The following is a 26,307-nucleotide window of genomic DNA, read 5'->3' as shown; positions in this document are numbered from 1 at the left end:
AAATACTTACTAAGTCTTTTTTTTTTTTTTTAAACCCTTACCTTCCATCTTGGAGTCAGTACTGTGTATTGGCTCCAAGGCATAAGAGTGGTAAGGGCTAGGCAATGGGGGTTAAGTGACTTGCCCAGGGTCACACAGCTGGGAAGTGTCTGAGGCCAGATTTGAATCTAGGACCTCCCATCTCTAGGCCTGGTTCTCAATCCACTGAGTTACCTAGCTGCCCCCCTTACTAAGTCTTCAAAAAACAAGAGGCAATTCTACCACTTCAAGCATATGCTCTAATAATTAGTAATTACTCCCTCAAAATCAAATAAATATCTGAGTTTCTCAGGTCGCCCCCTCTCTAAATTCCAACATTATCTAATTCATCTGAATGTAGGAAACATACAAAATTCCTGTATTTCTGACATGTCAAATTTAAAATTGTTTAAGTAAAGTTATTTCTTCAGTTGTCTTATGATATTAAGATCAGAGGCATTTGGGCTTTTAGATATATTTTTCTTTTATACAGCAATTATTTGTAGATAACCATCATCACACTGTCATCAAACTTTGGAAAGCTTATTTCAGAAAACTCAAATAACTGGTAGAATACTTACTTAAGCCATTCAGATTGGCAATTTTTTCAATGCAGTTTGTAGACAGCGAAAGCTTCCTTAAGACAAAATAAAAACTTAAATTAATTGGAAGAACAAAAATGTTACAACAAAAATTTCTTAACATGAACCAGAATGACATGTTTCTTTATCTCCTTGACTATATCTTAAATCATAGTCTCACATCCAAATCCCTTCATCCTTTCATAATGAGAATGACAACAGTGGCTCACATTTATATTATTGTTATTGTTCTGTCATTCAGTTGTGTCTGACTCTACATGACTCTATGGATATTGTCCATGGCATTGTCTTGGCAAAGATACTGAAGTGGTTTGCCATTATTTTCTTTGGTATGTCCTCATTTAACAAATGAGGAATTGAGGCAAAGAGGGTTAAGTGACTTATCCAGAATCACACAGTAGTAGGTGTCTGAGGTCGGATTTGAACTTTGATCTTTTTGACTCTAGACCCAATACTCTATCCACTGCACTACTGAGCTGCTCTCAAATTTATATAGAACTACTTTAAGGTTTGGAAAGGCTGAGTATAAGGATAATTCTTGACTTCTTTTGTTGCTTTAAAGTAAAGTTTAAATGTTGTTTTTTTTAAAGTATAAATTCTTGGTAATTTCATATGTTTTCTAGTTACCTAAAGAACTCCTAGTCAATTGGAGAAGTAGATAGCTCAAATGAATATGGCTGGTAACTAATTCCTTTAAGGCCTTGGAAGGGATAGCTTACTCAAAGTATCTGTCAGCACAAAAATAAAGCCCTACTTCTGACAAATTTCCAGGACTCCCACCCTAGGCTAAAAGGGACTCAGGGACTTTTGCTTTGGAGATGGTTCCTCTGATGGGAGATGCACCATTAGGGAAGAGAACATTTGAGCGCCATCATTAATAGCACTTAAGAGGACTGTTTCAGAGCACAGTGTTCTCAAAACACATCATTATAACAAACAGTAAACATTATATATGCTTTATGATTACAAAGTCAAAACACTCCATTTACCTCCTTGGATCTTCATGATTCTGTGAAGCAGATAGGCCCTGGTTTCCCCATCTGTAAAGCTGAGGGGTTCTACTAGATCAGTGATTCCCAAAGTGGGCGCCACCACCCCCTGGTGGGTGCTGCAGTGATCCAGGGAGGCGGCGGTGGCCACAGGTGCATTTATCTTTCCTATTAATTGCTATTAAAATTTAAAAAAAATTAATTTCCAGGGGAGCTAAGTAATATTTTTTCTGGAAAGGGGGCGGGAGGCCAAAAAAGTTTGGGAACCACTGTACTAGATGGTTTCTGGTTGAAAGCCAACAGAGTGTGGTGGAAAGGGTCTTGAACTGGAAGTCAGGAGTTTGGGGTGCTACTCTAATTTCAGCTCCTGCGCTTATTTCCCTCAGTACTTGAGGCCTCCTTACCCTGGACCATCACTCCACCCCTGCGGCCCTCTCACCCTAGACCACCCGTCCACTGTGCCAACCACCTTTTCCCACTGGTGAGTTCCTCCCAGGAGTCTCCATTGGGGGGTGGGGCAGGCAGTCAGCCTTTATTCCTCCATGGACTCTGCTTCTGACTTTGTGGACTTTGACACCATTTCTCCCCTGAGGATACCTCTTCCCCAACACCCTCTTTTGTGCATTATCTTGCCCATAAATGTGTAAGCTCTCCAAGGAAGGCCAGCCTTCCTTTCTGCTTGTGTCTAAAGTCTCAGCTCTGGACATTGTAATGGGCCCATAGTAAGTTCTTCATGAATGTCAGCTACCCTGCAGCCCTACCAATGTGACTCCATTCAGGGCATTCTACCTCTCTGCCAAGTATCCTCAAATTGCAACCCTTGCACCTCCTGTCTCTCTGGGCTGTGAGGAAAGTTTGGTAAAACTCAAAGCCCTTGGATGTGGAACTCAGACCTCATGGCTATCAGGTCAGTATTCTCACTACTGTTATGAGTAAAATTCTCTGGAAACTTTATCTTAATTTAAAATCATTTATTAAATAATAAAAAGTGGGCCAGAGAAAGAGAAGGCACCTGCCACCTTCCAACTTCTGCCTTCTCCTACCCCGGAGTCAGCCTTGACCTCACACTTACTCCAAATTCCCAGGAAAAAGCCCCCACTTCCTCTTCCCAGGACTTTGTGACATCCCTTTCCCAAGCCTCTCTGATGGGAGCACTCTGACCTCACTCTGGACCAGAGGAAGGTCTTCAAGAGACCTTTAGAATGGCCACACAGTGAGCTCGTCCACTTTTCTCTGCCATGCTCTCTTAAGAGGCTTGTTTACAGATAAATAAAGGGTCTGTCTCCATCTTATTCAGAGAGGTGATGGGAGGAGAAGCGTGTTGTAGCTTTAATTTTAAAATTAAACTTTTTCTTCCTTTAAAAATCCAAAATTTGTTTTTGGGTACCAAAAAATGGGGGTTCATTTGAGCCTTTAAATATTTAGATATATGACAAACTTCCTGTGGACATTTAGGGGACTTGGAAACTACATTTGCCATGATTCAACGGGTTTCCTGTTTTACGTGATGATGTGAGCCTATGTAAAGCATAGCTTAAATAGAGAGGACTTGATTGGGGCGGTCTTCTTTTGGGTAAGAGGGAGCCAGGTGGGAGAAGGTATAGTGGGGGATTTGAATTAGATCTTGGCAGGTGCATGGTTATCTTATATTTTACCAACATGGCTTTAATTAAAATATTAATACTTCTTTCTATATCCATCTTAATTAAAACAGCATTAAATCACTTGCCCAAAGTTGCACAACCAATATGGGGGCCAGAACTATAACTCGGGCCTTCTATTAAGTTCAATGTTCCTTGCCCTACACCATGCTATCTAGCTGATTAAAAGTATTTAGGAAAGAAAATAGAATTTAGAGCTGGATGGAACCTCAGAGTTGCTCTAGCTCAATGACCTCATGTCATTGACATGTCATGTCAAGGCTCTTGAGAATAACTAAACATGAATGTGAATCAGAATTGGGCAGGACAACATGGAATTAGTGACTAGAAAGCCATCCTTGGAGTCCCAGAGCCATGGGTTCTAGTCTCTTTGATGCTTACTGGCTATGTGCCCAAGATACCTCTCCAAAATTACAAGTTCCAAGAACAGACACTGATCTGCATGGGTAGAAGGACTTAAAAATGGGAAGTCCCTTTAGCAATGAAATCATTAGTCTAGTCCTCTCCCCCAAAGTGGTGAGAAATTATTCCTTGCATTTAATTTTCTATAGTCTTCCTTCTACCCCAAAGCAATTCTCATTACATTAATCTTATCCAAAATGCTACTGGTCTAATATGATAGTCAGGAAGAAATACCACAGAATAAGAGACCATATAATGTTGATCTCCAATCTCTATATGATAGTCATCATAAATTAAAATGTTGGGTAAGTATGTGTCACAGTTACAATACAAAGGAATTAACATGTTGGTAAAATTGTTATGTAGATTTAATTCATTCTAATTAATTTTAATGTAGAACCAAAGAACAGCTATGAGATGAAGCTTTGAGCAGGTTAGGTGTAGTATAGATTTTGGCTCATAACTTTTACCTGGGAAAGAGGTGATGCACAGATTTTGTAGTAGGGAAGTAAAATGATAGAAAAGGAAAATGAATTCTAGAAAAATTCTATTTTTTTAAACCTTTTCCTTTCGTCTTAGAATCAATGCTGTGTATTGGTTCTAAGGCAGAAGAGAAGTAAGGGCTAGGCAATGGGCGGGGGGGGGGGGGGGCGGTTAAGTGACTTGCCCAGGGTCACGCAGCTAGGAAATGTCTGAGGCCAGATTTGAACCTAGGACCTCCCTTCTCTAGGTCTGGCTCTCAATCCACTGAGCTACCTAGCTGACCCCCTAGAAAAATTCTAGAACTGGCAGGATGAAATAATCAATTTTCTTTACAGAACTTACTCGCAATTAGCAAGCATGGACAAGGATGCATCCATCTTCTCTACTGGGGGAATCTGGGCATAAAGTTTTACTTCTTTGGCTTCTGATGGCTTCTGACCTGATTTTTCTTCCTGTGATGAAAAAATGTAGGAAGAAGAATATTGTTCTGGTTGGAATGTTTAACCAAAATAAGGTAATAGCTTCTTAGAATCCCTCCATCTTTACTCAAAAGAATTAAAAAAGCCTAATACCAATTATTATGCTCTCCTAATGTAATGTTTTCATTAAATAACTACTGACCTTATGTATTGTTGTGACATGACTGAATCAGATAATCATCGGTATACCAATACCAAATGGAGAAGGAAGAATAAAGGAAGACGTTTCATGTCTGTGATAGTCAATGCTTCTAAATTCCATCTATTTTAAAACACTTTCCTAGGAGGTTGTTCTGGTCCTTCAACAAGCTTCCCTTACATTCAGGATTCCAAACTTCTAAGATCAGCTGTTTTCTTTGGCATCTCTTCTTCCTTTTTCTACCCTCAGTTCAATCTAAAGTAGGAATCAAAAAAATAAAAGCTGTAGGAGCCTCATCTCCACCACTGAGCTGGAGCAGAAGCTTGAGAAGCAATGTGGGACACACTGGATTTGGAGCCAGAAATGATAGGTTAAAATCCCACCTGTTGTCACTGATTTTGTGTGACTTTGGGCAAGCCCTTCAAACTTCTCTGTTGCTCACTCTGGGGTAGCAGGGAATTGGATTAGAGGCCCCTTGAAGGCTTCCTTCAACTCTACATTTACTATCCTGTTTTCTTATGAAAGATTGCCCAGACACACTAATGGTCTATTTTTAATATTTAATACACATTCTTTTGTTTTACCCTTAAGACCTCTGAATTAAATTATGGGCTGAGTCTGAAAATCAGAGATTAAATGACCTGTCCAAATAGTAAAGTTGGGATTTAAATTTAGATCTTTCTTCCTTCTCATTAGGTTTCCTAAGCAGTCCAAGAGCAATATGTGACCAGCCCTGTTTGGGGAAGAAGGGGATTGGAGAAAGGAAGAAACTTTCTCTCTAGGTTTCTTTAATAGATAAATCCTAGAGGCTTCTACTCCCATAACCTGGCAGGTCAGGCAGCTGAAGCCTTTCCAGTACTAGTTATACTTTTACTCATACTTATTTCACTGATCATGGTGGTAGTCAGAATACTTTTTGCTCTACCACTTCTAGACTCTCCTTTTACCACCATCATTCAGTAACTTATTCCCCTTTGGCATTCACTCTTTGCAGTTTTATCACTCATTCCAAATTCTGGTCAATGTTATTTGCCCAAAACCCAGAACATTATCCATCTTTTCTCTATGAGTTCAGTTCCTGGCCTTTTTCTCCACCCCAAATCCTTCTCATTCTAAGAGACTTCAAAATACATGTTGATATTTATTCAAACACCCTAACTTCCTGGTTCCCCTATTTTATCAATTTTCATGACATTCTTCTCCGTTCCACACAGGGATGATTGATGACACCCTTGATCTTGCCATTGCCCACTAGTGTTTTGTTCCTAGCTTGCTGACCTAAGCTGCATGGTTTCCTTGGTGGTGAACCTTTCACAATGTGCACAGGCATGGCTATCTTTTTGTCTAGTCCCTAGTGGACAAAGCAGCTCACTGTTCTTTCTTTGGATGTCTTTACCATTACTAGATCTGCTGCCTTTTTAACATCTTTGATGGAGTTTACATAAGACCTGGGCTCCTCCACAACTTTAAAAAATAAAACTCTTATCTTCTGTCTTAGAATCATGACACTAAGTGTCTAAGTATACTAAGACAGAAGAACAGTGAGATAGGCAGCTGGGTTAAGTGACTTGCCCAAAGTAAAATAACTAGGAAGTATCTAAGACCAGATCTGAACCCATAGAACCTCCTGCCTGTTTCTTTATCCATTGAGCCACCTCACTGTCCCTCCTCTTTTAACACTGTCATTTTAGCAAAAAAACAAAACAAAACACTTTTTCTATCTTCTAAAAGATTAAATCATCAAAATACATCAAGAATTTATCTTGCTCTGTGTTTTCATAGAAAGATCTCCAACATATGTTGTTATAAAAATAAAGGGAGGAGACTCTCAGCTCCCAGAGTCTGATTATGACAATGTCTAGAGAGTTGAAGCCTTCTATCACAAGTATATCTTGCCTCTCAGCCAGTTTTTGTGATCTGAACTAGGAGAGTCAGTATGGTATAGTGAAGATGCCTGACCTAACGCAGGAAATCCTGGGCTTAAGTCTCTCCACCAACACATGATTCTGTGAATGCCACTTGATTCTTAGTCACCCAAGCACCTCTCTAAAGTTGCAAAGAGTAGTAGATTTTCCTTGGCAGGATTTTCCTCACTAAGAATTCCCTACATTAATGAAATAATCACTGGTCTGAAGCAAAAGAAAAATTTAATGAATAACTTATTATCCATCTCTCTGGTAGGTTTGTAATGTACTCTCACAATGGTATTATTTATATTTCTTCTCCTCATTCAAATGTCCACCACCACTCTTTTCAACTCAAGTTCATGGACTTCCATAAAGTCCACAAGTCTATCTTTTTTTTTCAACTGGACCTGTGGAAAATTAATATCGAATTGTAATAATTTTTATAGGAAACCTTTCTTAAATCTCAGGTTTTGAAGGTCAACCAGCTTCTAAGCTAAAGTAATTTATTCCCAGGCCTCAAGGCATCTCACAGTGCTGGCTTTTCTTGGAGACTGTGTGGGAGACCTGTACCTTATTTATCTGTAAACAAGAATTCCCTTAGCTAAGAAAAGTCAGCAAGCTCTAGCCATCATGTTGGGCTACAGTGATCCAGGCACAATACAAGAAAGGGTGTGTTGTCCTTTTAGGAACAAACATCAGTGATGACCTATGATCCTTCTGTGATGAAGTAATGAGTTAGGAGTTGGTGTCTCTAAGTCTACCTCCTCAGTGGCTATTTACCAATCAGAGATACCCTGAGATGTTCAGAGGAGGGACTGAGTAATGAGGTCACAAGGGGTATATATAGGTTTGCTTGAAAGGAGCTCTCTTTTTTGCCCTTCTCTTTTGCTCCATTCATTCTTGTACCCCATTTGAGTTCTTGCATACCTGTTAGGATTGTGTGGGGAGTCAGTCAGCCAGTTTATGTTGTCTCGAGTGGTCAATTAATAAATTAACTTAAAATTAAGAAATACTGCTTCTTGAGAATTTCAATCATTATAGACAAATGAAGTCCTCAGTGAGGAATTTTCTCTACAAATGCTGACAGATACTCTCTGCAAATTACAGTGTTAAAACAGTTCCCTGTGGCCATACAGTGAGTATATGCCAATTCTGTATTTTCTTTTAAATATCTTACTACTTCCCCATTTACTGAATCTGTTTTCTTTTCTTTTTTGGGGGGGAGGGGAAGAATGTATCTTTCTTTCCATTGCTGAATTCCAGCTCTTCCTACCATTTACTTCTTGGTATTAAGATCTCAAGGTCACTATGCTTAATATTCACTTTCTGCATTTTGGTGTATAGACATGCAAAGTTCAGAGTGCTCTCACTACCCTTTAGTTTCAGTTATTATTTTTTAATTACTGAATGTATCCTTTCTTGCTTTTTATGTCAAACTGCCTAGGTGGCTAGTTTAACTATAGCTGAGTATTTTTTGCTTTCTCTCCTCTATTTTCAGCTTAAAATCCTCACATTCAGACCATTAAGTCCCTGGACAAATATATTGTTCCAAATCTTTATCAGACAGACCTCATCCCTGATCAAGATTCTATGCTATAGAACAGTGATGGGCAACCTTTTGAGCTTGGTATGTCAAAATTCGCCAAAAAAACTGAGCATAACTTGGGTGGTGACTTCGAGAAAAAAAACAAAATAACAAAAATGTATAATTGTATTTAATAAACCAAAATAGGTAAATTAATATAGGTATAATTGTCATCTATAGTGCACAGAGTATCTACACTACAGCAAATATTTCATCCTTGGCATATGGCCCCATACTTCTCTGTATGCGGCCGCGTGTCATTGAAAATAGCTACATGTGTCAGTGCTGACACACGTGTCATAGGTTTGCCATCACTGCTCTAGAATCATGTTGGTGAAGGCTGGCATGTGTGCCTTGGCAGCATGGAGGAAGCTCTCCATTTTCCCTCTCCATTGTGCCTAGAGACATGTTTTTGCATGCCCCACCCCTCTAGCCAGCAGCTGAATGTGAGGACATCCTCCCTCTGCTCTCTGGGGTAATGTAGGGGGCTCATAGGCAGCTTGAGGGTGCAGTTTGAGCATGTCATCTCTAAAAGGTTCGCCAGTACTGCTCTAGAAGCTCCCAAGGACTCTCTCTTCTTCTACTTTCCATTCTCCTCTTAATAGTTGTATACTTGTTTCTTTTTTACTTTTTATAGATCTTCCTAGTGTGATAATTAGATTAAGTATACACTGCCCATCTTTAGATTTAATCACCAAAGGTGAGAGCACCTTCCAATTCTGGGAGGTCCTAACCCATGTGTGCTAGAGTGAGTAATGAATCAGAGTCAACTGACCTCCCCCCCTCCTCCCCACCCCCCACTTTCTATGAGAAGCATCTATTGTGATTGGACACACAGGCTAGGGGAAGGCACTGGAAGTGATGCATCTGTGACCCCTTTTAAAAGAGGGAGTTAAGTGAGTGAAAAACTTCTGCTTTGGTGAAGGGGACCTGAGGGAGCTTTGCTGGTTCGTGACCGAGACTGTTCCATGTGGTGAGTTTAAAGACTGAATCTTCCTGAACTTCTATTAAGAAACCTCTTTTTATATACTCTGTGAATGAAGTTCACCTCCGGGCCTCAGGCTCTTTAATCCTCAGCTGAGGGTTAAGATCTACCTGGACTAATTAGTGGGATAGATTCTTATTTCCTTACTTCCTCTCTTTCTTCTCATGTAAATAAATTTCCATAAAAGTCAATTTTGATTTGAGATTATTCTTTTTTTTTTTTTTTAAACCCTTAACTTCTGTGTATTGACTTATAGGTGGAAGATTGGCAAGGGTAGGCAATGGGGGTCAAGTGACTTGCCCAGGGTCACACAGCTGGGAAGTGTCTGAGGCCAGATTTGAACCTAGGACCTCCTGTCTCTAGGCCTGGCTCTCAATCCACTGAGCTACCCAGCTGCCCTGAGATTATTCTTAATTGGGGATTGATAATACTTCAATCCTCTGGCAACCATCTTTAATATATTGAACCCATAAAACCTCTTTTTCACCCTTATACTAGGGAAGAGATACATCAAGACAGAGGGCAGCAATGACAACTAATACTACTGTCCTACCCTCAGGAACATATATACTAACCTACTTATTGGTGCTACTCTCATAGACACTTCCCTGGTATTAGTCTGTGAATAGAAAGATGGTTTTCTTGCATAATATCAATTCACTATGCAGTCACAGATTCTTGTATGTTAAGCCATTACCCAGAAAACCAAATTCCAGTCTCTCATAGCACCTTCTTAGATAGTTTCTTTCAATAATGTCCTTTCCCGTTAGATTTCAGTTTCTAATTAGGAAGAATGATGAAGGTACTACATGCCTCCATGGTCTTCTATTTCATCTCCAGGACTGCATTACCCCTAGAGTCTTTCCAGATTTCTTCTGGAAAGGTGAAAAAAATCTCCACTTTCTGGGGACCAATATTAGGTTTCCTTGAACTTTCTTGCAGCTTTGGATCCTCCTTATTTACTGGGGCATGGAGCACAATTCCTCAGAGATCTAACCTCTATGGGTCAGATCAGTGATGGAGTACCTTTTAGAGGGGCAGGTGATGTCCTCAAGCACCCATGGAGAGGGGGATAGAAGCATCCCAGCCCTGTGTCTCTCTGGCTTTCTAGTAATAAACTCTAGAGAACTCTACTGGGGCAATAGTGGGCATGACCACATAGAGGGCTCTGAGTGTCCCCTCTGACACGCATACCCTGGTTTCACCATCATTGATTTAAATCATCATAACTATCATACAGCTCAGCTTCAATTACTCTGAGTTATTTATAACATGACAATTTATATTTAGTTTTTGTTTTATTTTTAAATTGTTTTATTCTGAGCAGAAAAAGTCCATTTCTCTCTATAAAGAAGAACACAAAGAGATGATTGTATATGAAGCCAAGTATATCCTACTTGTCTAGACTTTCTTCTGAATTTTCTGTTCTCCTCTGTGAACTTTTAAAACTATTTCAATGGCCTTTTTTTCTTCTCTATTTTTTCTTAGCATCACCATCACAAACTTTCTCATTCCTTTAGCCCTCCCCCTATTAAAAGTAGGCAAAAAAAAAACTCTTTTAAAAAATAAGTATAATCAAGGAAAATAAATTCAAATTGTGGACAAAACATATCTCTCTCTCCACATCTTGAGTCAATCAGTTCTCTGTCAAGAAGGATGAAACATGCTTCATTGGTTCTCTGGAAATATACATCGGCATTGTATTGATCAAAGTTTCAAGTCTTTTAAAGTTGCTTTCTTCACAATGTTGTAGTGATTGTATGAATCATTCTTGTTCTGCTCACTTTACTCTGCATTTGTTCACACTTCCCAGGATGCTCTAAAATTGTCTCTTTTGCCATTTCTTATGGTGCAATATTTCATTACAGTCATATATCACAATTTGTTCAGCCATTCCCAATTGATTGGCACTTACTCATTTTCTGAATCTTTTCTTTTTTTCCCCTCTTTTTCCTTCTCCTTAATCCTCCATTCAAATCAAGAAGCTTATTTTGCTTTTGACTGTTTCCTTCCAGGCATTATCTTTTCTTTTACCACTCTCTCCATCCTTAACAATTTCCCTATTAAATTTAGTATATTTCTGTACCCATATTTGTCTAGAAGTGTGTGAATGTTTAGTCCTTCTCTGCCTAGTTCTGATAAGAGTGAGATTCATTTTCTATTTGCTGCTCCTCCTCTACCTCCTTCCAAGTTTGTATAATCTTCTTCTCACATACCTCAATTACAAGAAATAGCAAATTGCACCTGATCAGGGCAGACAGCAGGCAGTGAGGAGAATTAATAGGAAACAAGACCTTCATACTTTAAAATCTTGTATTGCTCATCAGTTAGCATTGGTTAAACACCAACTGAAAAACCTGTAGTTTTAGCATTAGTCAAGCATGAATTGCATATTGATCAGTTAGCCATTTTTTTGTACTGGATCTATAATATTCTATACTGGGCATCAACTTTGTGCCTAATCTGTATTATTAATTATTCAAATTGTTCTATGTTTACTTTAGTTCAGAACTGTAAGACATAATTAATCACCTATGGTGGTCCTCCAATGTACTGCATGGCCCCCACCATATTCTCATTATAGAAGGGTAGCAAGACCTCTCCTGCATTAACAAATGATAAGGTGGACAATGCGGGAACTGTGCAATGGGGACTCTGGCATTCCAGAAGAATCTCCCAAACTTGAGCATGCTCCTTATTCCCTATGACATACATGTCAAACACCAAAACCCACTTCCACCTGAATTTGGCCATGCCCATTTCCCAGGGTTTTCAGGAGAGGTGAAATTTCTCTGGAATGGGAGATGACTAGCTCCTAGACCCTAATAAACATACTGACCTTGATGTACATCTCAGGTTTCCATTCCACACTAGGCTCTACACTCTATACCTGAGGTTGCTGTTCCACAGAAGGGATTATGACTCCACACCTGGGGCTACTATTCCATTACCTTTTGGGCTATTCCATTACTGGGAGAGCTGCTACTCCATCACCCCAGAGCTATGGAGCTGCTACTCCACACTTAGAACTGCTACTTCACACCTGAAGAGCTGCTATTCTATCAGCTCCAGAGTCTACTCTATTAGCTAATCCATCTGGGCTAATCCATTAGCCCTAGGGCTACCTGATTAGCCCTCAGACTATTCTACTTGCTATTAGGTTATTATACCACAATAAACCTCTTCTTCAAATAAAATTATTTTCTTACTTTTAGATTGAACAGGGTTTGAGTCTCCCATTCTTGGGGCAAGACCTTGCTAAAAGTTGGGTGTGTTTCTCTCACAACGCATCTACTTCTTCAATCTTTTTAAACTAGTATATTCCTTTTGCTCTTGCTTGTCTTTCACTTCTTAAAACCTACAGAAAAGAACCCCCAGGTCTTCTATTTTCCTTATTTAATTCTCTCAGTATACTTTGAAGATATTAAGGTTCTGAATGGGGTATTTATTGCTTCTCTCCCTATTATTGTCATACAACTCCTTCCAATAATTTAAAAAATTAATTTACCCTTTTAGGTTTCTCTTGGATCTTGTGTTTGCATTTTAAAGTTCCTACTCAGCTCTGAACTTTTTATCAGGAATTCTTGAGAGTTTCATATTCCATTAAAAGTACATTTTTTCACTTTAATATTTCCTTTTAGGATTACTCTTATTTTTTGCAAGGTAATTCTTGCCTATAAAACCTATAATCTTTGCCTTTTGGAATATGTTTTTTCAAGATCTTTTCTCAGTAAAGGAATAAGCTGCTGGATCTTGTGTGATTCTGAATTTGGTTGCTTGGTACTTGAATTCTTTCTTTTTGGCTACTGGCAGCAATTCTTTCTTTGACATGAAAGCAATAGATTTTTGGAAATGACATTCCTAGGATTTTTTCTTTGGGAATTTTTCTCAAAAGATGATTAGTAGTTTCAAATTTTTATTTTATCCAGATTCTAATATATATGGACAGTTTCATTTAGGATCTATTGAAATATAGTGTGTACTGATAAAGAACATCACACAGGAGAATATGGACAATTTTGATTATATAAAAGGTTTTATACACATAAATCTAATGTGACAAAAATTAGAAGGGAAATAAGTAACTGGGGGGAAAGCTTTCTACCAAGTTTCTCTGAGAAATGCCTAATATCCAGACTATAAAAGGAATAGACTCCTATTTAAAATACTTAAAGCCTTTCTTCAGTCTATAAATGATCAAATTATATATATATAGTCATTTTTGAAGAAATAAATCTAAGCTCTCCAATATGAAAATGTTCTAAATCAAAATAATTAGAGAAATGCAAATCAAAGCAACTTTGAGCAACTTTAAACTGGAAAAGTTGACAAGAGAGGAAAACAAACAATGTCAGATGGGTTGTGGGAAAACAGGTACAATATTAATGCACTATTGGTGAAGCTCTTATTCTAGAAAGCAATTTGGAACTATATACCAACAAGTTATTAAAATGTGCAAACCTTTTGATCCAGTTATACCACTTCTAGTTGTATACCTTAAAGAACTTTCAGGCACAAAAATATTTATTGCTTCACTTTTCATGGTAATCAAAAATTGGAAACGAAAGGAATATCCTCCTATTGGAGAATGGCTAAGCAAATCATGGCGTTATAAATGTAATAAAATATTGTGCTATTAGAAATTATGAAATAGAAAGCATAAGAGGAAATTGAGATCTCTATGGCCTAGGGTAGAGCAAACATAAGTAGGAGATAAATTTTTATGATGACAAAGCCATTATGGAGAAAAATAACTTTGAAAGATCTTAGAACTTGATAAACAAAATTGACGAACTACTACAGAAGAATGAAGATGAAGTATGGCACTCACCTGACAGGAGATAAATTTAAAATGCAGAAAGAAATATGCATTTTTAGACATAGTCAATGTAGGAATTTGTTTTGCTGGATTATGCAGTTATGTATTGAAGGCTTTATTTTTTCTTCTCTATATATACTCAATTATGGGAAATGTGTAATAGAAGGAACAGATTTTAAAAAACAAAAACAATGAGATAATCATGTTATGATACACCATAGTTATTTCAATATAATTTGCTATTCTACAGTAGTATCTCTGAATTAAAACTTAGGTACTTGAACCACACTGCCAAAGATGAATGGTGAAAATAAATATACTGCATCATTTTGCAACCCCCCAATAATGTTTCAAAGCACTGCTTTAATGGTGCAGAGTTATCAATATTACTGTTATTAGGAAGAGGGAGTTATTTATTGAAAAAATGTATGAAATATGAAGGATTTAAAATAAACACAATTTGTATATTTAAATTACTGTTGCTAAAACATATATACTATGTAATAAAATTTGTCAAAAAATTTTTAATGTAGAGTCCAGCCTTTTTTTAATAATAATTTTTTGGGAATCCAGTGATTATTAAATTCTCTCTCCTTGATCTGTATCCCAGGTAAGTTGCCCTTTACCAAATATCTTATATTTTCTTCTATTTTTTCAATCTTTTGATTTTGTTCAAATATCTCTTGCTGTCTCAAAGATTCACTGATTTCTGAATTGTAGGTTTTAGAGATTTCATTTCTTGGGTAAGGTTTACCAGTTCAATTTCTCTTTTGAGCTACTTATTCTCCTTTCAATTCTTTACTCTAGAGCAGTGATGGGCAAACTATGGCCTGCGGGACAGATGGGGGGGGGGCCTGAAATGTTCTATCCGGCCATGGGACATTATTCCTAATCTAACAAATACAATGAGTAGAATACAATACAATGAAACTTCGAAAGAGTTGCCTTAGAAACAGACTGACAGATGAGCATTTCCTTTCCTTTGGCCCCCTCTTTAAAAAGTTTGCCCATCACTGCTATAGAGCTTTTATTTCACTTTTATCTCTTCCTTCATTTCTTTTAGGTATTCACATAGTCCTTATGGAAAATCCACTTTTTCCTTTGAGTCTCTGTTTAAGTTTCTCTTTACAGACTGGGCTTTATCTTAATTGTTGTTCAGTCATTTTTCAGTTGTCTGACTAATTTCATGATCTCATCAGGGTTTTCTTCACAAAGATACTGAAATGGTTTGCCATTTCTTCTCCAGCTCATTTTATAATGAGAAAACTGAGGCAAACAAGGTTAAATGACTTGCCCAGTCATACAACTAGTAAGTGTCTAAGGTCAGATTTGAACAAGGAAGATGAATTTTTCTGACTCCAAGCCAGGCACATTATCCACTGCACCATCTAACTGCCCTTAAGTTATCTTTGAACTTCTTATAATTCTTTATGGTGGCATATATCTCCTTGAGTGCACTTCTTTCTCTAGCTTTAATTCCTAAATTGGGTCTTTGTGACAGGACAAGACTCTGTCTCCTATTGTTCTTTTTTAGAGGAGTGATTGGTGCTGACTCTGATCTGGCTTCCTACATTGATTTTCACTTCCCGGACTTAGATATACCATTCCTGATCTTCTCAAGGCAGAGTAGTAGAGATAATGAAGCCAATGGATCTGAGGTGTCCCAGTCTGAACACTGCTGGAAATGACCCACATTGGTCACTGCTACTCATAGTCCCTTCCCAGATCTACATGGTAGCTTTCTAACCACCACGGGGATTTCTCAAGGAGAGCCCTCCTCTAGATACTGAGTCTCACAGACAACACATGTCTCTGGCTAGCCTCTGGTATGCATGAAGACTACTAACTAGTTTGCCAGCATAGACACTAGCTTTTCCGGTAGGTCCCCTTTCCTATAGGGAACTAAAGAATTGTGGCTGATGTTTGTGCAATTCTGAGTTGAAAGAAGTCATTTGCTAGATTCCTTGATTATTATTCAATCTGATGTTATTTTAAAGTGTTTTTTTCTGGAATAGGGATGTGGGAGCTCTACTGTTCAGGCCTGTGATGGGTAAATTATGGCCCATGGGCCAGTTGTGGCCCCCTGAAATGTTTTATCCCACTGCACAACATTATTCCTAATCTGACGAATACAATGAGTAGGATACAATACAATGAAACTTTGAAAGAGTTGCCTTAGCAACAGACTGACAGATGAGCATTTCCTTTCCTTTGGTCCCTCTTTAAAAAGTTTGCCCATCACTGGTTCAGACAATCATCTTGCCCGGAAGTCCAATTTAAGTCATAAAGTTTGTATGCCTTCCTGTACCAAAACTTCAGAAGGTAGATACTGGAAATACTGTAACTAATAAACTGTTATAACAAATCAGAGCCTTGCAATACAAAAACTTCCCTAAAAAGCAAACAGAACTGAATAAAAAGTCATTAAATCATAGTAAAACTAATGAAGATCTGGAGAAAAAAAACAAGAATTCAACTATTTTACTACTTTATCCAGTGTAGTCTGACTTCCCTAGGACCTACAAGTCCTAAAAAATACTAAATACAAGACTCTCTATAAGAGCAGAAGATACATTAAGGATCTGTATAAGAAAGGTGGTCACAAGAGTAGACAGGAGACAGAAATGAGAGTTGGTATGAAGATAGAATTGATTAGAATTGGCAACTGATTGGATAAAGGGTGAAGAGTGAAATCAAGAGTGAAGAATAACCCCAAAATTGTGAACCTAGGTGACTGTATGGATTGTGGCAGTCTTATCAGAAACAGGGAAGTTAGGAAGAAATATAGTTTATAGGATAAAGATAATGAGTTCTGTTTGGGATACATTGAGTTTGAAATAGATACATATACATATATATGTATATGTATCCAATACATATGTATATGTATCCAGTAGACAGTTGATAATGTGAGACATGAAGTTGGGAGACAGATCTGCCTAAGCAGATCTGGAAGTTATCTATATAGTGATGACAACAGAACCTATGGGACCTAATGAATTCACCAAGAGAGAGTCTATAGTAAGAGATGATGGCCTAGGAAAAAGCCTTAGGGTATACTCACCAGGAGTTGGAAAATGGATGATGATCTAGAAAAGGAGCCAAGAATTAAGCAATGTCACAAAAATACAAGAAGGAGAAAGTATACAGGAGAAGATAGTCATTATCAGTGTGAAAAGCAACAGAGAGGTCAAGAAGGATAAGAACCAAGAAAAAGTAAATGGATTTGGCAAACAGATCACTGACAGACTTGGTGGAAGTAATTTCAGATTAAAGGAAACCAAATATTAAGAACTGATATGTGAATGGGGAAGATGAGGTGAAAAAAATAGTCAATGAATATGATGGATTTTTCTAGAAGTTCATTGATAACTGAATGAAAGCTTTTTTTCTAGAAGTTCATTGATAACTGAATGAAAGATAACTGAATGAAGATTATCAGTTATAATTTAGTATGACCAAATAATTATATTCTTAAACTAATTAATTTAACTTACAGGATCCAAGTAGTAGTCAAAAGTGTCTTATCTAATTTTTTTTTAAATAAACCCTTACCTTGTGTTTTAGAATTGATACCAAGTATTGGTTCCAAAGCAGAAGAGTAGTAAAGGCTAGGCATTTGGAGTTAAGTGACTTACCCAGGGTCATACAGCTAGGAAATATCTGAGACTAGATTTGAACCTCTCCTCCCAACTGCAGGCCTGGCACTCTATTACACTCTGCTACGCTATCCCACCTAATATAATTTTTAAAAGAATTCATATACTTACCCATCTGGCTAGGGCTTCTTTAATTGTCGTTGCTTTTGCCTAAAAAGGAAAAAAGGTAAAATGCCTTTACTGATATTCTCTTTGTCTTAGTTAATTCATGATACAGATCTGTAAAAATCAGCCTTTTATCCCATTAAAAAAATTAATTCTTTTTTTTTTTTAGTACTATACTATATTGATAATGAAGTATTTACATTTTCTGAAATCAGGGTGCTTAAGGATGTTGCAAAAAAAAATAATGGTTGTGATTTCAGGGAAAAATAACACTACATATTTAAGAAATATATTTTATACTTGGCAGGGCAGGTATAGATTTACACTAGTTTGGTTTTTTATTATAATTTGTTTTAAGAACAAACTCCCCAAATGAAAGCTCAGCTATTTAAGTTATTTAATCGTTTTTTAAAAAGGCAGATGTTTTAATAAAATAGTTGTTATTGTTGAGTCATTCACTCATATTCCACCCTTTATGACTCCATTTGGGGTTTTCGTGGCAAAGATATTGGTGTGGTTTGCCATTTCCTTCTCCAGCTCATTTTCCAGATGAGAAAAATGAAGCAAACAGGGTTAAGTGATCTGCGCATGGTCACATAGCTAATAAGAGTCTGAGGCTGGATTTGAACTCAGGAAGAAGAGTTCTCCTGACTTTAGATGCCACACTCTATTCATTGTGCCACCTAGCTGTCTGGGTTTTTTAACAGACCAGGTCCAAATTTTACTCTCCCTCTATTCTGTTTCCTAAAGATGGGCATAGAGAAAATGAAGCCAGACAAAAAGTATAACTTAAAAATATTTCATATATTACACAGTATGAATTTTAAGACAGAAGAGTGGCAAGACTAGGGCAATCAGGGTTAAGTGACTTGCCCAGACACACATAGTTAGGAAGTGTCTGATGCCAGATTTAAACCTAGGTCCTCTTGACTCCTGACCTGATGTTCTATCTACTCTGCTACCAGGCTACCCCTAATAAATGTTTTGAATTGTTATTTGATTATGTGGATAATCTGTCTACAAATCTATCTACAATCCATCTACTAATCTATCTACAAATGCTAAAGGAACTATTTTTCCTGCAAAGCACCAATACACATTTCCATAATTAAGTCATATTTAAAATCGTTCTTTTCAACTGAATCTATCATATGACCTAACTTTTCCCAAAGTCAACAGGAGATAATCATATAGTTTATATTAATCCAAAGGATCCTAAATCAGCACTAGCCTAGAACTTTATCTCATATATAGATAATACATAAGTAGAAAATATTTAAAGTGTATTAAGAGCTAATTTTATTTAATAACATTATAGCATAGAATCTGAATTAGAAGGGTCCTGAGAAGTCATCTTTTTCAACAAATTCTCCAAGACATAGTTATCAGCTTTACACCTGAAGACCTCTAAATTACTTTTAGACAGCTTTAAATGTCAGAATTTTTTGTTGTTGTTTACCCCTAGCTGAAATCTTTCTCTTTCCAACTTTTATTCACTATTATTAGCTCAAGTCTCTGGGGTCAAGCACAATGCACCTAATCCATTTCTACATGACAATTCTTAAAATGTTTTCCCAAAGTCTACCTTTTTCCCTCAGGCTAAATATCCCCAAGTCTCTGACCATCCTGTTGTCCCTTAAGGATACAACTTATCAAATGTCCTTCCTAAAATGTGGTACCCAGAAACAAACACAATACCCCAGTTGTTGTTTGACCAGGGCAGAGTACAATGGGACTATCATCTTCCCTGGTCTAAACACTATTCTTCTCTTAAAGCAGCCCAAGAGTGAACTAGTTTTCACATTGTTGGATGAATATTGAGTGTGTTAGTACACTTAAATTTTCAGACCTTTTCCACACATTGATGCTAAGCAAACTTTCCGTATCCTCTACTCTTCTTTAAAAAAAAAAGCAAAACAAAACAAAACAAAAAAAAAACCCTTTCTGCTTTAGGATTGATACAAGTATCAGTTCCAAGGCAGAAGGGCTATAAGGGCTAGAAAATAAGGGGGTCACACAGCTAGGAAGTATCTGAGGCTAAGTTTGAACCCAGGTCCTTCCAAATCTAAGCCTCACTCTCTATCCACTGAGCCCTCTTATTTTCTACTTATACAAGGCTTTATATTTAGCCCAGGATTCTAGTATCCCAGTATCTTCTTGTGCCTATTTTTCTCAGGTTAGCTAAGCCTCCTAGCATTGTGTTATATGCACAAATGTTAATATGCCATCTATTCCTCCATTCAAGTTACTGATAAAAATGCTAAACACCAAAGGGCCAAGGGCAGATCCCTCCTAAGACATTCTGCTGAAAACCTCCCTCCAAGTTGTGAGCTTTATACATTATAAGCATTTACTAAATGTCTATAATTGATCTATTGATAATTTTGGGAGCCCCAATTTTTTTCTGTTATTTCACTGGGATAGGAAATGCCTCCACTGGTGCAGAAAAGCAACTCATTCACAGATTATTATCTTAGAGAATGTCCTGGGTCACAATGATTTATGAGCCTGTGGTCATCCAGCTAAGCGGTAAAAAACTAGGTAGCTCTCCAACCCAGATCAGTTTGGCTCCAAGGCTGACTCTCCAGCCAAAATCCTATATCCTATCTCTTTGTTAGAATAATAGCTGGCATTTCTATAGCATCTCATTTGAATCTCAAAACATCCCTGTGAGATAGACAGCACAGGTGTTATTATTCTCGTTTTTCAGATGAAGAAACTGAGGGTAGGGCTCACAGAGATTAAATGACTTGTCCGTGGTTATATAGGTCATCTGTCAGAGGCAGGATTTACTAACTCCAGGTCCATTCACATTAGTAATCATTAATTACTATTCTTTGGTTTGGTCATTCAATCACTTTTAAATTTGCCCTGGTCACTCAGAGGGTTACATGCCTTGCCCTCTGTGGCAGGCTCTGCTTTTGGGCATTTGTCAGAATGGCAAAGCCCTTTCTCTAAAAAAATGGACTGTCAACACAAGGTCTTCAGTTCCTAAGAGTTCATCAGAGAAATGTACACAAAGTAACCTAAATAAAACTAAATTATCTGTCTCAGGAGGATAAAGAAAAACCATCTTAGATAAGACTTTAAATCAATTCGATTAAATGTTTATTAACTGCCTACTTGGTAATTAGTTTAGCTTAGGGTTTGGTAGGGAAATAGAGTACACAGGAAGAAATCATAATACATATGAGCTCCTCAGCAGGGTATAAAACAAGGCTCTATTTACTTTATATTTATTCTATATATACTGTATATATACATACTGTCTCCTTTGATACAATGTAAGGTCCCCAAGGAAAGGGACCATTTCTTGGTCTTTGTATCCCAAGGGATACAAGCACAGTATCTGGCATGTAGGAGGTACTTGATCCTTTTAGTCTTATTAATTGCTATGTGAAGTCATCTATAAAATGAGGAAGAGGGACTAGGTCATAGCTAAGGTTCCTTCCAATATTAAAATCCCATGATGCTTGGGGGGACAGAGGTGAAATAAGAAGTTGGGGGGGGATATAGAAATTTGAAATTAAAACATCTATTGGTTTAAATCTGATATACAAGTTCTATAACTCATGTCACTATTACTATGATATATACTTTAGCTTAATTCAATCAATATTGTATACAAATTTTCCATAACCTACATGTTTTGTAGTGAAGTACATGTAAGTTTTGCCTTCCAAGTTAAATTTCTTTTTGTAATAATCTAATACTTAAAAATTGAGTTGAAATTTTATTTAGGTAAATTTACCTCAATATTGCTGGGGGGTTAAAACAAATTTTCCTTTTTTTTTTTTTTTAAAGTAAATTCATCAAATAAGTGTCTGAGATGGCACTTGAACTCAGGTCCTCCTAATTTCAGAACAGGCACTCTATCCACTGAGCCACCTAGCTGCCCAGGTACACTGGTGCCAGCTCCAACTTGTTAGAAAGGGCCAAATGTTAAATTTTCAGTGGCAGGGATAGGCTGAAGTCAGATTAAATTGCTCTCAGAGCAGACTGTTAAATTTTTATTGAGGATACTTATACCTTGGAAATCAGTAAATTACAAATCTGGGCTTGATGTCTTATTTTGTTGATTTCTAGACTGAATTAAATGACAGAGAAAATGTTAATGTACATTTAATTTTTTTTTAGTGGAGAAGGAAGCTGGTTGTTAAACATTTAAAAGCATATCTGAAACTCCTTCTACTAATGTAGGTTACCATTCTCTCTGCAGCTTTCAGCCTCAGCATAATATGGAGGAAATGAGAATTTAAATGATTTGCGTAGAGTCACAGAAGGCACCTGAATCCAGGGCTTCCTGACCCTAAAAGTTCTCTATCTGACAAAGCCATGGTGCTTCTCAACTATTCACTTTCGGTTGTAGCCAGTTGTCTTCTTCAGCTCTGCTTTCTGGACACACACCTTCCACTTCCAAGGGTTATAGAGTACCTAGAATTTTACTGAATTCTCTGCTCAGTCAATAGAGAAGTATGAAGCCAGTGATTCCCCTCTAGGATCGTCTACTAGTTCAAAAGGAATATTTGAACCTGTTAATTAAATTTCATGACTCATACCCGAGGAACTATTTAAGGCCAGTTGTTTTTGTTTTGGGTTTTTTTTGTTTTTGTTTTGGCTAGATTTTCGAACTAAATTCCAGAACCTTCTCAGTTTTTAGCTCTAACCACATAAATGAAAGAAGGAATGGGGAGGTGGAAGGATCTGTAATCGCTATTCTTGCTACGGGCTATCTTCCCACTCCTCTCCTTTCACATCGTTTGGCATAGTTGTCTATTCGAGCACTGGAATTACAAGAAGAGAACAACTAACCATACCTACTCTTCATAAACAACTGTCCTTAGGGGTGATCACTTACTGTCCTAAATTTTCTATTTGTCCAGAAGAGTCTGGAAGCAAGACTCCCAACCAATCAACACCTATTCTCTTTCCAGAAACTGGTTTGAGTTTTCAAGGCTGTAAATAAACAGAATGGCTCATTGGAGCTCATCACTGTTACTAGGCAAATCAGGGCTTCGCAAAGCAGCTGAGAAAGATGCAGGCGGCTAGCAAACCTACCAGAGTCGGATCTACACCCTTACAGCCCACAGATGATCCTCATGGTTAATTAGAGATAACAAGTGTACATTCACTGTTGCGCCAATCACAGCCAGAGTCCTCCCCATCTCTCCCGGGAAGGAAATTCCTACAGTGCAAGAAGCTCCCTTTCCCCTCTTCTCCCCCATTTCTCCTCCACCCCATGCCCTTTCCCATCCCTTTCTACCCCTGGGTTTCCACTACCCCCAGCCAAAGCCGCTGCCATCCGCCTCAGGCCCCTCTCCTCACAAGGGACCATCCCCCACCCCCTTTGCCCTAGACTCCCTCCTCCGAGTAAATGCCCCTTCACGCTCCTCACCCTCTCACCCCTACTTCTCTGCCTACGCTCCCCACTCCAACCCAACGTTAGCCTCCCTAAACCCGGGAGGTTACTCACCATTCCGCTCCGTTGCTACTGTCACTGCGGCGGTTGCTAGGGCCCAGCTTGGGCCTAGGCGCATGCGCACTGCCAGGAGGTATACAGGCGCGTTCGCGTGCAGCAGCATCCCCTTACTTCTCGGTCCCGCGCGTGAGGCGAGAGGCATTGTGGGATGACTGAAGAGGTCGACTGAATCCTTCCGTTCCAGCCGCCAGAAGGCTGGGGGTGGGGTGCTGGTCTCTATGGTTGTGGAGGACTAGGTTCCGGGGCGGGGCGGAGGGCAAGTGGTTTCTGGGAAAAGACTGAGGAGAAAACAGCCGAGTCCAGCTGTTTCTGCCCCTCTTGTTTTCGAGAGTTATCCGACCGAAAGGAATGACGCTCCAGGCATAAGCAATTAAAAATTCGGTTAGGGGGTGGGGTGAGGGTGGCAGCTGGGTGGCTCAGTGGATTGGGAGCCAGGCTTAGAGACGGGAGGTTCTGGGTTCAAATGCAGCATCAGACACGTATTAGCTGTGTGACCCTGGGCAAGTCACTTAACCCCCATTGCCTAGCCCTTACCGCCCTTCTGCTTTAGAACCAATACACAGTATTGACTCCAAGAGGGATGGTAAGAGTTTTTAAATAAATAAAAATTTCGTTTGGCCTTGTTCATCCAAAAGTACATCCCCCGCCCCCCCCCCCCAAAGTAATTGCCAAGAAAGCTAAAACAAAAATGAAGCAGTCTCAAAGTGTCCCAGGGGAAGGAGGGAGGAGATAAAATGTACACAATTAAGGATATACAAAAAATATATTAAGCCATGGAAATGTTTCTACCAAATTGCTTGTCTTTAAGGAGTGTAAAGTATATGGAACTCAAAAAAAAAAATTTTAAACAATGTTAAAAATGTTTGCATATAATCAAAAAAATAGAATTAAACATATATGTAAACATTTAATTTTTATTATTTATACACACATTTAAACATCAGGCAATCACTTTTTTCCAGTTTCTTTGATAGCTCCAGTGCCTTGAGTTTTTAATCAATGCCAACTGAAAAAATATGGAAAGTTCACATAGGGTTGGGGATTTGATGGACTATAATAAAACATGGGACCATATAGGTAACCATCAGATTATTTAAAAAGAGAATGGCCTAACAGTAGGGGAAAGGTTCTTGATCTGAAGTCCAAACTGATTTTGGGGGGTTCAGAAACTTGGATGAAGGGAAAAATACATCTTTACGTTCATTAATCTTTGGTTTCCTTTGTACTTTATGTATTTTAATCCTATGTATTTTATGCATTTAAAAACATCATGCTGGAAGGGAGTCCAGAGGGATCACCAGAAGGCCAAAGGGTCCAGAACACAAAAGGTTATAAGAAGCCCTGAACTTGGGGCTTTGGGAAAGAGACTGGGAAAAGGTTTCCTGTAAAGTTGGCACCCAAGTTGAATCTTCAAAGGCACTAAGCTGTTAGAAGAAGCAGAAGTGAGGAAGGACAGCATTTGAGGCATGCTGGTGTAGTCTTTGCAAAGACAGGGTAGCTGGAGGTGGAACACATCATTGAAAAACAGAAAGTAGGTCAGTTTGATTGAAGAGTAGGTGAAAGAGTAACAGAAAAAGCACACCAAAGCCAGACCCGGGGACTCTAAATGCCAACCTGAGAAGCTTGGGTGTATATTCTAGAGTCAATAGGGAATCAATAAAGCTTCTTGAGCAAAGGAGTGACATGGTCCTGTATGGAGAATGGATTGGAAAGAAGGACTTTGGGGCAAGGAGAAAGGAATAGAATAAACATTTATATATAGAACCTACTAGGTAATGTGCTAAGCCCTGTTTATGGTATCCCATTTGGTCCTCACGTCAGTTGTCAGGTTGATGCTATTATTTTCTCCATTTTACAGTTGAGGAAATGGAGGCAGGCACTGGTTAGATGACTTGTCTAGGATCACAAAGCTAGTAAATGTCTAAGGCTGGATTTGAACTCAAGTCTTCTTGATTCCAGGCCCAGGGCTCTATCCACCCTGCCACTCACTAGGTATTGTGAAATTTAAGCACCTGGAAGGATGGCAGAGTCTTCAACAGAAACAGGTAGGATGTCTTCTGTTTTTAACATGTTGAGTTTAAAATACAACAGGGATGCCCAGGGGATGGCCAACAAGCATCTGGTAACATGGGCCTGGAACTCAGTACAAAGATAAAGACTGGATATATAGATTTGGGAGTCATCTGGATAGAGATGATAAACCCTTGAACAGGCAAGATCATTGAGAATATACTGAGGAGAGAAGAGAGCCTAGGCCAGAAAGCCTGGCATGACTCTGTGATTAGAGGACAAGACACAGATGATTTAGCAAATGAGACTGGGAAGAAGGGATGAAAGAAATGCCAAGTGGATGGGAGTAGTGGTGGGAAACCAGAAGGTGGGGTGGGCAAGCAGATGTAGGAGGAGGGGGGAGTCAACAGTGTAAAAAGTTTCAGGAGAGTCAGAAAAGAATGAGAACTGATTAAAGATCATGAGATTTTGCAATTAAGAGATTCTTGATAAACCTAGAAAGATCAGTTTCCAGATCCCTTCTCCGACAAGGTGGTCCAACTTTCATTTAAGAAACCTTCAGTGAGGTGTAACTCACTACTCCCTGGGACAATCCTTTCCACTTCTGGGTATGTTTATTAGTAGAAATAATGAGAGTAGCTGGCATTTAAATAGCATTTTGTTTGCAAATTGCTTTATATATGTTTAACTCATTTGATCTTTACAACAATCCTGTGATATGTGCTATTATCTCCATTTTACAGATAAGAAACTGAGGCACAGTAAGATTAAATGATTTGCCCAAAGATGCATAGCCAGTAAGATTCTGAAGCAAGATTCAAACTCAGTTCTTCCTGACTCCTCTTACACTAACCACTATGGCACTTAGCTGCATATTATAGGAAGTTTTCCTTATGCATTAAGCTGGAATCTTCCTTTGTACAGTTTATAACGAAAGCCAAATAAAACTAATCCGCTTCCACTCAGCAATCATTCAATTACCTGA

The 26,307-nt window shown here is 38.4% G+C and overlaps 1 protein-coding gene across 1 annotated transcript in view; it reads right to left on the bottom strand.

Annotated features, from left to right (window-relative positions):
• The window catches only part of DNAL1 (dynein axonemal light chain 1), a 35,546-nt gene extending 12,178 nt beyond the window's left edge, over positions 1–23,368 (bottom strand). The window contains exons 1-4 of the mRNA XM_044662068.1: positions 23,307–23,368; positions 17,840–17,878; positions 4,498–4,607; positions 600–655 (exon numbers count right to left, since the gene is read on the bottom strand). Coding sequence (XP_044518003.1) covers positions 600–655; positions 4,498–4,607; positions 17,840–17,878; positions 23,307–23,309 — 208 coding nt within the window. The 5' untranslated portion in view covers positions 23,310–23,368. The remainder of the gene's footprint in view (positions 1–599; positions 656–4,497; positions 4,608–17,839; positions 17,879–23,306) is intronic.
• Between the last annotated feature and the right edge of the window lie 2,939 nt (positions 23,369–26,307).

The sequence above is a fragment of the Gracilinanus agilis genome, chromosome 2, assembly GCF_016433145.1.
Source record: "Gracilinanus agilis isolate LMUSP501 chromosome 2, AgileGrace, whole genome shotgun sequence".
Classification (NCBI taxonomy): Eukaryota; Metazoa; Chordata; class Mammalia; order Didelphimorphia; family Didelphidae; genus Gracilinanus; species Gracilinanus agilis.
Note: the sequence above shows the minus strand (reverse complement) of the source record. Positions and strands in the feature narration are given on the sequence as shown.